Source organism: Myxine glutinosa, chromosome 12 (assembly GCF_964187855.1).
Source record: "Myxine glutinosa chromosome 12, kmMyxGlut1.1, whole genome shotgun sequence".
NCBI classification, from domain to species: domain Eukaryota; kingdom Metazoa; phylum Chordata; class Myxini; order Myxiniformes; family Myxinidae; genus Myxine; species Myxine glutinosa.
Window position 1 is genome coordinate 25,874,081 of NC_136272.1, and position 16,383 is coordinate 25,890,463.

At 44.9% G+C, this 16,383-nt stretch overlaps 1 protein-coding gene across 6 annotated transcripts in view; it reads left to right on the forward strand.

Moving 5' to 3' along the window:
- Positions 1–12,348, forward strand: part of LOC137438082 (transcription factor CP2) — a 176,642-nt gene extending 164,294 nt beyond the window's left edge. For 3 of the 6 annotated variants that reach the window (XM_078766601.1, XM_078766600.1, XM_078766599.1), the window contains 3 exons: positions 2,651–2,784; positions 8,299–8,350; positions 11,346–12,348. In XM_078766601.1, the coding sequence (XP_078622727.1) occupies positions 2,651–2,784; positions 8,299–8,350; positions 11,346–11,380 (221 nt within the window). In that variant the 3' untranslated portion in view covers positions 11,381–12,348. Of the gene's footprint in view, positions 1–1,868; positions 2,101–2,625; positions 2,785–8,298; positions 8,351–8,391; positions 8,562–11,345 lie in introns of those variants that run through there. The other 3 variants (XR_013621062.1, XR_013621063.1, XM_078766602.1) reach the window with 3 other exon arrangements.
- The last annotated feature ends 4,035 nt before the right edge of the window (positions 12,349–16,383 follow it).

Sequence of the window (16,383 nt, forward strand, 5' to 3'; positions counted from 1 at the left end):
CTTCCATTTGCTCGTGCAGCCTTTCGAGGAAACTTTGTCTTCCAAGATGACAATGCATGGCCTCATCGTGCTCGCATGATCCAACACTTTCTTGCTGACCGTGGTGTAGAGCATATGGAGTGGCCTGCCATGTCCCCGCATATGAATCCGATAGAGAACTTGTGGGTAGAATTAACGCGTCAAATCGACCACTTGGACCAGCAGCCGACCTCTGTGCGTGAATTGCAGCAGGCCGTTGTCACTGCATGGCAAGCGATTCCTGTCCAAACCTTGGCAAATCTCGTGAACAGCATGCCTCAACGTGTACGTGCTCTCCTGAATGCTCGTGGGGGTTACACGAAGTACTGAACTGTAATTTTACTGTCTGTAATCCCAGTCGAAATTTAACTTTTGTTTTTGTTAAAAAAAAATTTGGCTAATGTGCAAAATAAAAAGATATGTCTTGAAAACGTACAGAAGTTTAACACAGTACTGTCCATGAATTGAGTTCGATATCAGTTTACATCACTTTCAAGGATCAATTTATTTGTTTCGAAATGTCAAATGTGGTTTTTCTTTCTTTTAAAGGTCACATTAACAAAATCTAGAATAATTTCAACATAATTCCAATGAACTTTTGGTTCTAAGACATCTTGAAAAGTAAGTTCACCGCCAGAAAAAAATATTCCATATTAAATGCCAAGTCTGTATATACTACTGTGTTCAAAAAGTATCCGACCTTTGTTCATAAAAGATACTCGCATCCAGATAAAAAATTTTTTATAATAATCTCGTTCAAAGTAGCCACACTTGGGCTGCCACACACTTCTCCCAACGGTTCTGCCACTGTAGGAAGCAGTGCTGGAACGCCTCTTTTGGGATGGCGCGCAGCTGGTCCGTCGCATTCCGCATGATGTCTTCTCTGGAGCCGAAGAAGACGGTCAGCATGACTTTGACATTGCTGCAGACCTGCCTTGCTTTTTTTGGCCTCGGGGATGTTGGATGGTTCCATTGTGATGACTGCAACTTGGTTTCTGGGTCGTACCCATAAACCCAGGACTCATCGCCAGTGATCACTGTGTTGAGGAAGCTGGGATCGCTGTTCACAGTCTCCAGCATGTCCTGTGCGATCTCCAAACGGAGTTGCTTCTGCTCAATCGTTAGCAGCTTTGGTACGAACTTCGCTGAGATTCTCCTGAAGCCCAAATCCTCCTTCATAATGGAATGAACGGTGTTGAATCTTGCGGATCGTTTCCACTTGGGAATCGCCAAGCTTTACACAAAATTTGATGCAGTAGCGTTGTTCAAGTTTTTCCATCATTTTGTCAAAAACGAAAATCCAACGGCGCTCACTTACATGTCCTCACTCATCGGCGGTCTGCCGTCGAATGACAGCTTCTGCAGGTGGGAAAAAATTCACGCGTGCGCATTAGGATCGCCTACATACGTGCACCAATCAACGCCTCCCTAGCTTCTTCTTTTTTACGCACGAAAAATAAAGGTCGGATACTTTTTGAACACAGTAGTATATATATATATACTGTATATATATATATTCGGACTGGATGCAGACATTCGGACACTTCCCCGACACCACCCAGCGAACCATCTCAAGGGGCGTGAAGAAGGCCATGAGGCCCCGCCCCGAGAGGAGATGATTGGTCGTAGCCGTGGAGCGATGCTGTGGGACTCTTTGCTTGGAGCGCGCGCGGACGTGATCATGGAATATTTGAGCACCAGGAGTAAAAAGGATGTCCCGGAATTTTTCCCTCTCTCGGTTGTTGGTGTTCATGCAAGCAGTCACATTTTCCTTCTCTTGGCTTTGGGTTTTACTGCAGACAGTCGCCTCTTGTGCACTTTATTCTGTTGGGTTTTGACGTTCGTGGCAGGCGGTCGCAGTTCGTGCACACCCTTGGCGGTTGCATCCTTCTCGTCTCTTGTTGGTGCTGGCTTTGTGATGGCTACGCTTGGTGCCGCGTGCGCCTGAGAGGAATATCGGGGCTCAGTGCGGCCGAGCAGGAAGGACGAGGGAGAGCCTGGCCTGTTCGCCTCGCGTCGGCTGCTGGCGATGAACGCAACTGCACGCCAAGGCCTGTTTTCCCATGCACTGACTCGGGGACCCGTACGTCGGGGTTCGGGGACCGCTTGAGGACACCAGCGGAGTGCAGGCAAATGCACCACGCACATTTTTACTTTCGTTCTTTTATCTCTCCCTGTGTCTGTTTCATGAATCCGTGTGGGGGCGCCCCAATTTAGGAATTTATTTTACCCTGCAATTCTTGTTGCCTGCATTTCCTTTATTAAACTCTATTTGTGGCAGTTTAATTCCTTGCCCTCTCTTGTTTAATTGTCGTGGGTTCGAGGACGCCCAAGTGAAACCCATTTAGGTAAGCGCTCGCTGCCCTCTATTACATCCTCACGCGTATAAATAAGACTGCCATAGTTGGAGTGAATGCCCCGGAGTGTAAAGCTCGATCGGCCATTCGTCACCTTGGGGATCTTAATCCCCCCCCCCCCCCCCCCGTGAACATAACAATATGTTGAGCAGTATAATCTTTGGATTATATATTCGTTAGCTACGGTACCTAGTGTGCCATTTTGAGGTCTGCTTTTGGGTTTTGAATTTGTTTTTGTGTTATGTTACAGTTCTGATGCCATACCATCCCTGCAGTGTACCATGCAATATTCCTTGAGGAACTGACAGTGGCAGAACTGATGGACAAGATTGCAGTACTCTTCAACATTTATCCCCAGGAGATCTACCGCCAGGGCCCTACGGGAATTCACATCCTCGTAAGCGATCAGGTAACCATATTCAAAAGTTTTAGTTAAACTGCGAATTTTAAAGCACTTTAAAAACAATTCACCACCATCTTAGATCATCCCCAATCCAAAACCATGATCTTTTCCACACCCTCTTTAACCCCCCACCCACCCCAATCCCTCCTCCTTCCAAATTTCCAGTTTTCCCTCCTGGTAGTTTCCTTCTGTATCCATCCAGTCCACCCCATTCATCCTCTCCTGCCCACCCCTCCCCCCCCCCCCCCTCCATTCATCTTCTCCGCACCCCTCCCCCAACCCCCCTCTCTCCCCAATTCCTCAAATCCACCCCACACACATTGTATGTCCAAGTCTGCCTCGATATTGGCATTCACTTCGTCTAAGCACTTTGACAGCGATTACAGCTTTGAGTCATATGTGTAATATTGTTGTTTCTATGAGAATGGTGTTGGCTTAGCGGTTAGGGTGCCGGCTTGGGATCCTAGGATCCTGGGTTCAAATCCTGGTCGATCGCTGAATTAACGCCAGGGGGGTTGACAAAGCCTGTCATCCTTCCGAGGTCGGCAAATTGAGTACCAGCTTGCTGGGATGAATGATCGCCGTGTGTACCCCGGGTTCGAATAGGTACACCGTATCCCTGCGCATCGTAAGAGCGTGACCAAGGGTTGGCGTCAGGAAGGGCATCCGGCCATAAAAACATTGCCTCAAACAGGGAACCATGATTGTCATGGGGCCCGCAAGGCTAACCCCCGCTCTAGCGGGGCAAATGGCCTTAAAACGATCATTCATTCATTCATTCTATGAGAATATTGATTTCCGCAAAAAAAATTTTTTTTTATTGAACCATAACTTTGGTCAAACACTTGTTTGCAGCTCATTTCCTGGAGTTTTACACATTGTTGCATCGTGGTTGTTGCCTGTACTTGTAAAGTATTTGTATTTATCAGGTGTTTGTGGAGGATTCACAGTTTGTTTGTTTTTCAGATTGACGAATTATAACAGTAGTATGGTTTTAATTTCACAAAATACAATTCAATTTGCGCTGTTGTACTAGAATTTATTTTTATTGGTGACATTTTATATCCTTTACAATGACCATCTATCGACATTCATGTGTATCATCTTTCACTTGAGCATGAATACACATTATAATTTAGTTTATGAACTACTGTGCTCATTCGTCATTTCCTATCCAATGTAATTGTGAAGGTAAGCATAGTAAGAAAACTGATCCCGGGGTGGCATCTCTATATTCATTTAGCTGGATTTGTCCGTCCATCTGTCCGTCCATCTGTCTGTCATGCTCTTTTCGCTAGGCCTCCACTGAAGTGCACGCATTCAACCCATCCTGCCACCTGTCCCGTCACTTCGCTGATGGCAGTGACGGGACATGTCCACAACACCACAACCCATATATCTGACGATCTAATGTCTGTAGGTGACAGGCTGAATGCCAGACGCTAGGTGTCAGGATGACAAATTTAGTGAGATGGCGGTGTTGTAAGATGGAGTTACGTATGGGATGTTGTTACGGTGATAAATGGGATGTCTAGTACTAGGCTCGGCCTATTAGTGGGGCGGCTTAGCCCAAATATTCAAAAGAATTGTGCATTTTGTGAAACAAGCACCAAATTTGGCACAAATGTACATTAATATGTTGCGAACATTTTCAGATATTGGGCCACATGAAATTCCGTAATTTTTTTTTATTTTAAATTTTTTCAAATTTCGTAATTTCAAATTTTTCGGGTGACACCGTCACAATTTCGGTCTTCGAGGCCGGCCGATAGGCAAAGTGTGACCGGAAGGGACGAGGTTCTCCTGACCACGTGGCCCTCGATCTGGGAAGCGAGAGGCGTTCCATTAGTGGACGCGCCCCTCACGCCCGACTTTTGGGCGGCCCCGGCAGGCCGTTTGTTTTGACGTTCCGTGACAGGCCCCGCACCCCCACCTCCGGGCCGACCGGAAGCTTGTGCTGAGTACATCATACCTGAACAACTCAGTGAGGCAGAACACAGCAGTGCACACCAGGGTGACCCCTTCAGTGCATAAACCAATTAACCTGTCCACTGCAGGGCATATAGAAATGAAGTTATTTTCTGCATATAATAATAATATAAGTTCAGTTCTATATAACAATTTCTGTTATCACCACTACCACTACAACTACCACTACTACAAGCTTTGTCTGGAATTTTGTGGACTAACAGACATACAGACAAGCTGGGATCAAAACATTACCTCCTTCCACCATTGAGTGTAGAGGTAAACATCATGGAAATTATATCATGCCCTAGATTTAATTCATGCTTACCCGTGTATTTGCTTCACTGGTTCACAAGGTCTTTTGCATACATGTAATTCAGACTCTCGTCTTCATTGCTGACCACACAATGTTCGCAACATATTAATGTACATTTGTGCCAAATTTGGTGCTTGTATCACAAAATGCACAATTCTTTTGAATATTTGGGCTAAGCCGCCCCACTATATCGGCCGGCCTCGAAGACCGAAATTGTGACGGTGTCACCCGAAAAATTTGAAATTACGAAATTTGAAAAAATTTGAAAAAAAAAATTACGGAATTTCAAGTGGCCCAATATCTGAAAATGTTCGCAACATATTAATGTACATTTGTGCCAAATTTGGTGCTTGTATCACAAAATGCACAACAGGTTTGCTATGCTGCTACACTATATAAGGTGGTGCGAATTTCATTTTTCAATTTGAGAAAAAATACAAACCTAACATCTGATCCCTGGGAACATAAAACAAATTCACAATATTGTTTTTTGGTGAATAAGTGTGTGTATATTACTCAAGCTAACGTTGGGTTGTTTGCGAACGTTGGGTCAGGGGAACTTATGCGTTGGCGCGTCGTCCGTCAGTCCATCCGTCCGTAAACACTTGAAACTTCTTCCCCGAAACCGCTGATGGGATTGTGACCAAATTTGGCACAAATAATACGTGTTGTGTTGTGACTATAGTTTGTTCACGGCATTAAAAAAAATTGGGGTCTAAGGGGGTCTATGGTTGTTTGCCAGGGGTCAAAGTGAATCCAGGTTTGACCCCCAAAATAGGAATTTGCTTTTTCCTCTGAAACTACATGAACTATTTCGATGAAACTTTACCACAACCTTCATCACCCGTGATGTACCAAAATTTGTTCACGGCATTAACAAACTCTGCCCCTTTGAGGGTCTCCGGGGGTCAAAGTGGGTCCAGGTTTGACCCCCCAAAATAGATATTTGCCTTCCTCTCTAAAACTAGACACACGATTTCGATGAAACTTCACGATAACCATCACCACCCATGATGTACCAAGGTTTGTTCACGGCATTTTCAAAAATCTGCCCCTTTAGGGGTCTATGGGAGGGAGGGGTGCCCCCCAAAAATCAGTGCTTACTTTCTTCTCAGAAACTACACATGCAATTCTGATGAAACTTGACCACAACCTTAATCACCCTTGTTGTACCAAAGTTTGTTCCTGACATCTAAAATATTGGTGTCTAAGGTGGTCTATGGGGACGGCGGGGGGGCTTGTCCCCCAAAATAGGTATTTGCTTTTTTATCAGAACCTACACACACAATTTTGATAAAACTTCACCACAATCTTCATCATCTGTGATTTACCAATGTTTGTTCAAGGCATTGGAAAAATTGGGGTCTGAGGAGGTACACGTGGTGGAAGGCGGTGGGGGGAGGGGTTTGCCCCCCAAAATAGGTATTTTTTTGTTTGTTTGTTTAAAGTCGTATGATTATGTTAGTCGTATGATTCTACATGCTGCCCTGTCTTCGAGCAAGCATTGGAATTGGTTTAAAATATCTTTAGTCAGTGCAGTATACTGTTTATTCTACCAGGTGAGCACCAGGGATATTGCCCCTATGTTTAACAGTACATTTCTGGAATAAAAGAAAATTGCAAATATTGACTCGATAAACTTACTATTGTTACGACGTTACGTGCTCCTCCCCAAACCCCGGTCACGGTGTACCTCCGAGCCCCGAGAGGAGTCACGGCAGAAAGATGTGTTATTCTGTATGTCAAAGATCAATGGTGAAACCACACCAATTGTTACCAAACAAACAAGTATTGTATTAAGATCACACAAGAATAACAGTACAACAACAATAGTAATCAATTGTACAACCAATATATATTTCCTATGATGGTACCATCAGGTTCGTACAATATAACTCGTTGTGCTCCAAGTGAGCGAAAAGAAGAACATTCCCCAATGTCTCTATTCCGGCATCAAGCCAAAGTCGATCCGTTCCAGTGATCGTCAGAACGATGTCCCATCGAGACCAGAATCCTGTTCGGGTGACAGTCACAGTCCTGCTGCCAAAGCTGCGCAAAGGCGCCCTCAAGGTGACTGGGAAATCACACCCTCGGGTATGGACGTTCCACGGCTCCAAATCGGCGAACCACAGATTTCCCACTCAAAAGCCACGTTACACACGCACACCAGATTAACGTCTGAATGTGGTGAAAATGGTTGAAGCAAAGTGAAAAACCTTGAGCGACACGCAAAGCGCGCGAGTCAAAATGGCCGACGGCCCGTTCTCGAGGCATAACGGCACTACGATGATTCTCCTCGGAATCAACCGCAAAACCTGACACGCAGGTTGATCTGTCACAGCGATAACAACTCTGTCGCAGGAATCCATTTCCTGGGAAACCCGAAAGTTCACTCGTGACTCTCGTTCACCAACGTTCGCTCCAGATCTCGAAGCAGCTAGGCTTCTTGTCCGACTCACTCGCTCCGCCTTCTCTTCCTCTTCGTCGTCGTCCGTTTCCGGTTTCATTTAAAACATTAACTTTCTTACCTTTTGAAAATAGTAATCTATTTTTTCCTTAAACGACAACAATAATAGCACATGGAATCCAAAATGTTTACAGTGGATGAAAACCACAACGGAAGTGACGAATCCGTAACACTATACTGTAACATAAGTTATGTTGTGCAACTATCGTCTGGATAAGTTGCACCAATAGGCTATTATTTGTCTTACGAGCAAATTACTGGACAAAACACATTGCTCACATTAAATGTTAATTAATTGGTACATTTTCCATTCAGTGATTTCAACACTATTTTGATTTTGGAGTATGGCACCAAGTTAAGGGCAAACGGTGAATAAAACACCATGGTAAAACAGATTTGTTTGTTTAATATGCGATTCTTCAATGTGTGTGCCGTCCCTCGGAGGGACGTTAAACTGGGCGTCCTATCTGCCGGCATGGGTTGGTGGATGTTAAAGATCTCAGGCTTCACATCCTTCATAAAGAGAAGGTAAACCATTGCCGACACCTGAGTCAAAATTTAAACTCCTAACCTGGCTTCCTGTGTTTGAGTGGCCATCCACAGTCAGTGACCAGTGGTGAACCATTCAGCATTGTAACACTCTTCGCCAGAACCGTCGCTATGTATTGATCATGGTACATGATGATGATTGTGTAATCTTATTTAATGTTGAAATTTTTTCTCAAATATATTGTGACAGTTATTTCTTTATTTATTTCCATCCGCCCAGATGGTTCAGAACTTCAAGGACGAAGTGTACTTTTCGCTTGAGACATCGGAAGGTAACTGTTATTTTTTTTTCTGTTTTGTTTTGGTATGCAAGATCAATGCTCGTGGATGGATGCCGAAGGAAACTCTCATGAAGGAGAAACTGGTAATTTGGAAGGAGTGGGGGTCTGAAGTGGTGGCGAACAGCTGTCTTGAAGAATGAGATTGAAAAGAATGTGAAAGGTTGTTCTACAGGTAGGAAAAGAGAAGAACAACTGATTGGAGGTGAGCAATGATTCTGGATTTTTGGAGCTTCACTAGAAGGTAGTGGGTGGTGGACCACTTGCACCTACAGAAACCTGGGAGGGGGTGGCGGGGGGGGGGGGGGGGTAAAGCATGGTAAGAACAGAGGGAACAAGACCAGAAAGGAGTCGGCAGAAGACAGAGACCACCGACCTCTGTGATGGAAAAGTGATAGGCCTACAGACTCAGCTTTGTCACGGGACATTCCAATTATCTTGATTGCCTTTGGTTCAAGCTGAGCAAGGTGTGAGACTGGGGCACCAGCCAAGTCGGGAGAGCAGTACCCCATCAAGGTGTGGATGAAGGCCTTGCAGGTGGATAGTAGTTCAGGGGTGCCAAGGGAGGACTTTGTGTGACACATGATTCTCAGTCGGCGACTCGAGTTGGAGACAAACTTCCTCAAGATGATTGAAGTGGATGTGAGGGTTTGCCACAGTCCTTTCGGGAAGAGACTGCAACCTGCCTGTCTGAAGGATAAGGGGTGTCATGACAGAGGGGGGAATCATCAGAAAATAGATGAAGGCGATTTCAGAGAGATCGTTGATGAAGGTTAGGAATAGAATTGGGCCTAGAACTCTGCCTTGGGGAACTTCAGCCTTTAAAGTTAGCCTTCAGCTATTAAACAGAGAAAGGACACTAAAGGATTCTGTTGAAAGCCAAATGTTGGCATTGAGAGTATAGGATGTCAGTGAGCCATGTGTGGAGTTGGCATTGAATGCCATAGGCAGAGATTTTGGAGAGCAAGGTGGGATGCCAGGCTGTATCGAAAGCATGAAATATGTGCAGAGAGCCCTGATCGCTTTTAACATTAAGGGCCTCCAAGCCCTCCATCCATTGTTTGGAGAGTAGAAGCAACATGTCCAAGGTAGAGTAACTTGGTCTTTATCCAAATTGGTGATTTGAGATGAGGCCATTGGAGAAAATGGAGGATTTCATATCAACTGTGATGATGGAGTGCATGACCTTGCTGATTATTGGAAATAAGCTGATAGGTCTGTCGTTAAGGTGATCAGTTTTTGTGCCTTTTTATGTAATCTAGTGATGTTGACTGATTTCCAAGCATATGGAAGATGACCTCACACAAATGATAGGATGAATAGTGCAGAGAGAGGATGTGCAAGAACAACAGAGCAGGTTTTCAGGACACATGAGCTGATGCAATCTAGTCCAATTGCAGAATCAGTCAATTGTTGACCGAAACTTCTCCACCTTCTCAGGTGCAAAAGCCACATAATCCAGGAGCAGTTGGGTGTGACTGGGAATGATGGGTACAGAGAGCAAGGGGTTGGCGACACAAGATTTGGAAGCAAATTCAGAATTGAGGCATTCATCCTTCGCACGAGCGTAGTCGGCTGTGATGCCATTTGAAGCGAGGTAAGGGGTGGAGGGGGAGCATTGCCATTGCCATACACCAGAGACAGACTAAATGAGGTGCCAACAGGTTTTCGAAGAGGGAGGCAAGTTTGAGAGTTCAATTTTGAGGTTGGACAGATGTTGTTTTCTGGCTCTCCTGAGAGTGGACATTAGTGGCAGTAGATATGGGAGACCAGTCCTGAAGAGAGATCGCGACTTGCCGTTCCTGCCAATCTGCTTGAATGAACTGCCAGACTCCCCGGCAGTGAGGCAGCTCCGATACGATGAATGAATTGGAGCAGAGGAAGAGCTGGAGACATTTGCGGGGAAGTTTGTCATCAATTCCAGAAGGGAGGATTTGCCATTTGTCAGAAATCCAGGTTGGTGGGATAACATATCGAGTCAGTCCCATGGAGTCAAAGAAGTCCTTTGCAAAACTGCCGTAGCTGGTGAGTGAGAGGTACGAACGCACAGCCAATTTGCTTGGTGACAATTAAAATCACCACATATGAGGAAGAGTGAGTTGGGGTGTGTGGTTAAAAGTTGGTGCATGTTTGTCACAGAGATGCAGATGGAGTCATAACTGTTAGGAGGATGGTACACACACAGCCAAATTAGGTGCAAGTGGTGAAGCCGCAGCCAGCCAGAAGTACTCTGGGGGTTGGGAAATGTAAGATCAGTACAAGGGCAGTGAGAACTTGACTTGTTGATGTAAAGTGCAACTCCGCCGTCTCGACAGGGTTCAGATCGCAGAATTGGAAGAGACAATAGCCGGGAAGAAACAGTCAGGAGTCAGGGATATCCTGTGGGAGGAATGATTTTGTGAAACAGATGATCTCCGGTTTATCCGTAGCTGCCTGGATTGAGAGATCTGTCAGGTTGGAGTGGAGACTTTGGATGTTTTAGGTCCACACAGTTAGGGATGGGGAGGATGTGCTGTGAAGATGCAAGGGGAGATTTTGTGGAAGTGGTGTGAGGGGAAGCATCGGGATGGTAGGGTGACGGGGGAAGGGGTGAGAGCACCGTGCGCGCGATCACACGCACACATACACCACCACCTCCCCCCCCCCCCCCTCCTGCCCAAATGCAAACACGTGACGTACACACAGGCACACGTGTTATACCCACACACACACAAACCAAGCTTCTCCAAATTGGTGTATCGTATTTCGCCTTTGTCACCCCCTCTTCTCCGTCTCCATTAATTTCATCCATTTTCTGTGATCCCGGAAAAACACTGGCTCGACATATTATCAACAAAGGCTATGATGTGGTATGATGTGAATGGTCATGTTCATGAAAAACTTTTCTCCAATTTTTAATGTCTTGGTCAACATGCAAATTTTATTTCAATAGTGGTGAGAAATTATTAAAGAAATCATGTAAAGTAACAATTTATGAATTATTTTGCAGATGACTCTGGAAAAGGTCACGTTGTTCTCAAATGATACAAACAAATGTTCTGAGGTGTACAGTCCAAGTTTGCACTGAGAGATTATGTAATATGATGTACAGTACACGCTTTTGTGTTAGACTAATATTGATTAAAACCACTGAGCTGCAGGCTTCAAGACTACCTATCATTGACTGCCCGGCCTTTCTTATAAGCTCAGCTGTAAAAAAAAAAAAGAAAAGCAAGACGAGGAAATATCATCAGCAAAATAATTTAGTTGCATAATTATTTCGATTCTCTGAAAGTTTTACCTGCATCGTTCTATTTTTTTTTTTTTTGGATGTTTGTAGTTTGTTTTTTGGCATACCCAGGACATATTTTGAATACTTTGAATAGAAGTAGTTGGGCAGCTGCAACAGTTTGAGCACTAAAGGTTGTGAATGTTTTGTTGGTGTGCTTATTATGGTGTGGATGTTGCTTACCCTCTTTTTTTTTTTTTTTGGCATTTGTTTATACGGGTTTTTATTACTTGCTGTTCATCTGCACAGAGTGGTTCTAAAATGTGACCCAGTGACCTTTTCCTGGGCTTTTACTCCAATCAGTAGTCCCAGTTTTACATTGGCTCTTATTCAACATTCAAATTGCATGTGAATAATGTTTTTTTGCGAAGAATATTGTCCCATTGTTGAAGGCAGCAGGGGAGCTTGTGGTAAGTGTACTGACAGGTAAAGCCAGGATATGATTGAATCTAACTGTCATTATTCATACATATCGATTTCCATTTTTCACTTTGCATTGATGCATCCATACTTTCCCATAAGGATGCATACCTTCTTATTGCATTTCAGATATTGATGAAAAATATGTCTTGTAAGTTTGTTTTTTTTCACTTCCAACCAGTTGCTTGTGGCCCATGGTCTAAGCGCTGGCCACGTGTCGGTATGTGCATATTCCTTTGTGCACGTGAGCTATGCCAATAAATATACAAAATGCTATTTTTCTAAAATAAAAGCCAGAATTGTCTCCTCTATTTTTTTCCTTACACCGAGCTCTGAACTGAAGAAGTGAATATGAAATTCTCTCACATATGCTGAATTTAAATGCATGTAATCCACCACCAAGAACATTTTAATGTGGAAGATGAACGAACAAATCAAGTTGATATGACATTAAAAATGGGGTCTTTCGTTAACGCATTTCTAAGCAATATGTATATTGCTTAGAAATGTATATATTGCTTTGTGGGTATATATACATACAGTCGTGGCCAAAAATATTGGCACCCTTGCACTTTTTTCAAATAACTCACAATTTTCTCTAAAAATACGTTGAAATTGACGAAAGTATTTGCTCTCCACAATTTTTTATTTCACTGTTAATATTACAGAACCTTTGTTTTTGATTCACAACTTAATGTATCCTTTTAAATTAGAAAATAAAAAGAATTGGCATTCACAAAATTATTGACACCCCAGACTTAATATTCGGTAGCACAACCTTTGGACAAAATAACTGCAGTCAAGTGCTTCCTATAGCCATGAATGAGCTTGCTACACCTCTCTACTGGTAATTTGGCCCACTCTTCTTCTGCAAACTGCTCCAATTCTTCCAGATGTAAAGGGTGCCTTGCTTTTCCCAACTGCTGTTTTCAGATCTCCCCACAGGTGTTCAATGGGATTTACATCTGGACTCATTGCTGGACACTTCAGAACAGTCCAGCGTTTTGTCTTGAACCATTCCTGGGTGCTTTTTGAAGTGTGTATGGGGTCATTGTCCTGCTGCAAGACCCATGTCCTTCGATGGAGACACAGCTTTCTGACACTGGGTTGAACATTGCGCTCCGAAATGCCTTGGTAATCTCCTGATTTCATGATGCCATAGACACATGCAAGGCACCCAATGCCAGAGGCAGCACAGAAACCCTAAAACATTAACTGAACCTCCTCCATGTTTGACTGTTGGGAAGGTGTTCTTTTCTTTGAAGGCTTCATTTTGTTTTCTGTAAACATAGAGATGATGTACTTTACCAAAAAGCTCGAATTTGGTCTCATCTGTCCACAGGACATTCTCCCAGAATGATTTTGACTTGTTTAGGTGTGTTTCGGCAAACTCTAGTCGGGCTTTCTTATGTCTCTCTCTCTCTCAGCAGTGGGGCCATCCTGGGTCTCCTACCATAAAACCCCCTTTCATTGAGTTGGCAACGGATGGTGCGAGTTGAAACTGTCGTGCCTTGTGTCAAGGTCAGATTGAATCTGTTTGGCATTTGATCGAGGTGCTTTCTCCACCATTCGAACAATCCTTCGCTGAAATCTTCGATCAAGTTTTCTCTTGCGGGCACGTCCAGGGAGGTTGGCTACATTGCCATGCGCCTTAAACTTCCTGATAACATTGCGTACGGTGGATACAGGACCATCAAGGTCTCTGGTGATGGACTTGTAGCCTCGAGATTGTCCATGCTTGGCTACACGATATATATATATATAGTGTGTTCAAAACACACCTGGTCACAAGTGTGCCGCACTGACTGGGTCCTCAGTCGAGGTCCTCAGCATCATCCCGTTTCGGCCCTTCAACCTCGATACAGTCAGCTAAGGTGGGCCAACAGGGGCACATACACATCCACATGCAGCAACTGCACCTGGATGCGTACATACCCCCACCCCCTGCCAGTGCGAACAACAACAACAACACCTCCACATCCAGAATCCACAGCACCAAACAAACATGGTGGAACACTCAAACACCCACCTTTATACCCTTCACCACTCACCAACAAAACACACCAGATCATTCATACACACATATACACACATATACACACCCATACACACACATACACACACAACACCAACCAACCAACCACCTACCCTTACATCATACACCACTCGACACACAAAAGCACACACTCATGCAAAAATTAATTCATGCAAAAACACACACCCTCACCCACTCACTCATATACACAAAATAAGAAATAATAATGGAAACAAAAAACAAACAAAAAAAACACACAACCAACCTACACCGTTCGACGTGCCTCCATAAACTTCCTCCATATCCAAAATGAGCCTTTCAAGGCAACCTGGGCCACCCTTTTTTTTTTTTTTTTTTTTTTTGTGTATACTGAATCGAGGCTCGTGAAAGAGCTAACATTTATTTCACAAACAAATCAACCAGACAAACAAAATATACAAAAAGAGGGAGCGGAAGACAAGATGGGGAGAGAAGGGGAAGCACACAACCACAACATTTGAGAGCATGGAGAAGTGTGGGAGGGAGAGGGCTTGGGGGCAGGAGGCGTGGGAAGGGGAGGGGGGGGGGGGGGGGGAGAGGTATAAAACACAAGGGGACCGAAATTAGCGGGGGTAGAAAAGATCAAGGTTTTGGATGGGGGAGGATAAGAGATGGTGGTGAACAGCTGTTTTAAAGACCTGGAGGGTGGAGTGGGATTGAAGAGAGTGAGGGAGTTTGTTCCAGAGGCGGGAGAAAAGAGGAATGAAAGAGTGAAGGTGAGTTGTCACCTTGTCACGCATCCTTTTTCTTTCTGTCCCACACACTCCCAGCCTAGCAAGAAATGCAGAAAAGGAATTGCCAATGTACCCTCTACACCCCACCTCAAATGGCTGACACGAAACTCGCCAACCCTTCTCCCGGCACTCTGCCTCCAGCTCACTGTACTTTCCTCTCTGCCTCTCGTGCACCTCCTCCATGTTCTCTTCCCAAGGTACCGACAACTCCCCTAAGATGACCTGTCTTGTTGCACTTGACCAAATGACAATGTCAGGCCGCAACCTTGTCACACAGATCTCCTCTGGGAATACCAATTGTGGCTTTAGGTCTGCCACCACCTGCCAATCACAAGCATCTGACAGCCCTCTTGCTTTCCACCTCCTCCTCATTCCACCTCTTACCACTTAGCCCTCTTTGACAAACCACACCTCTCCCCCATCAGTCTCCTTCTCCACTCTTCTCTCTCTCTCGATCTCAGCACCTCTTGTTGCACCATCTGCACCACCACCGCCAGCACCTGATCATGTCGCCACCTGTATCTTCCTGCTGCCAATGCTACTGAGCATGCACTCAGTGCATGCTGCACCGTTCCCACACCTCCACACAAATAACTTCTCTCCTCCTGCAACAACCCCCACAATCTCAAGTTTACTGGTTACGGAAGCACATCATACATTGCGCCCAACAGGAAATTCAACAATATTGGCTCCATCCTCCAAATCTCTTGCCACTTCAATATCCTCACCCGCACACCTTCCCACTTAGTCCAGGCACCTTGCTGTGCCTGACCGACTGCTTTCACATATCTCCCCTCCTCTTCCTTTCTTCTCACCTCCCCCTCAACCATCTTCCTCCTCTCTTTCACACATGCCTTTCCCCATCGCTCATGCTCCATCTACCCCAAGCCATGCTTCCCATCCTGTACCATCCCCATGACCTCCTCCTGTTGCAACCGCTCCTCCATCTCGTCCACCTCTGCTCTTGCATTCTACTTCCGACTTCCCTTCTTCTCTGGGAGAGCATTCCTTACCACTGCATCACTTGAATCCCGCAACATCATAAACTCCCGCACCCTCACCACCTTAAACTCCTCGGTTAATGATGTGAAGGGAAACTGGAGTTTTCCACCCTGACCATAAAAGGCAATGTTCGTCAAACAGTGTGGCACTCCCAACCACCTCCTCACAAACCCATTCACCACAACCTCCATCCTCTCCACATGCCCAATTGCAATATCATACATCATCAATGGCCATAATACTTGTGGCATCAACCCAAACTTCAAACACCATACCTTCAACTTACCTGGCAAACCACATCCATCAATCCTCTTCAAACCTCTCAAAAGCTTGTTTCTGACCTCCTCCACTCTTCCCACATCATTCAACTCCAGTGTATACCATCTTCCCAAACTCTTCACAGGGGCCTCTACCAATGATGGAACCACCTCCCCTCCCAGCTCAAACCTGTGCATGTTATCCACCACTCCTCGTCTCACGACCACACTCCTCGACTTTCTTGCTGTAAATCCCAATCTTGCCCACCGCA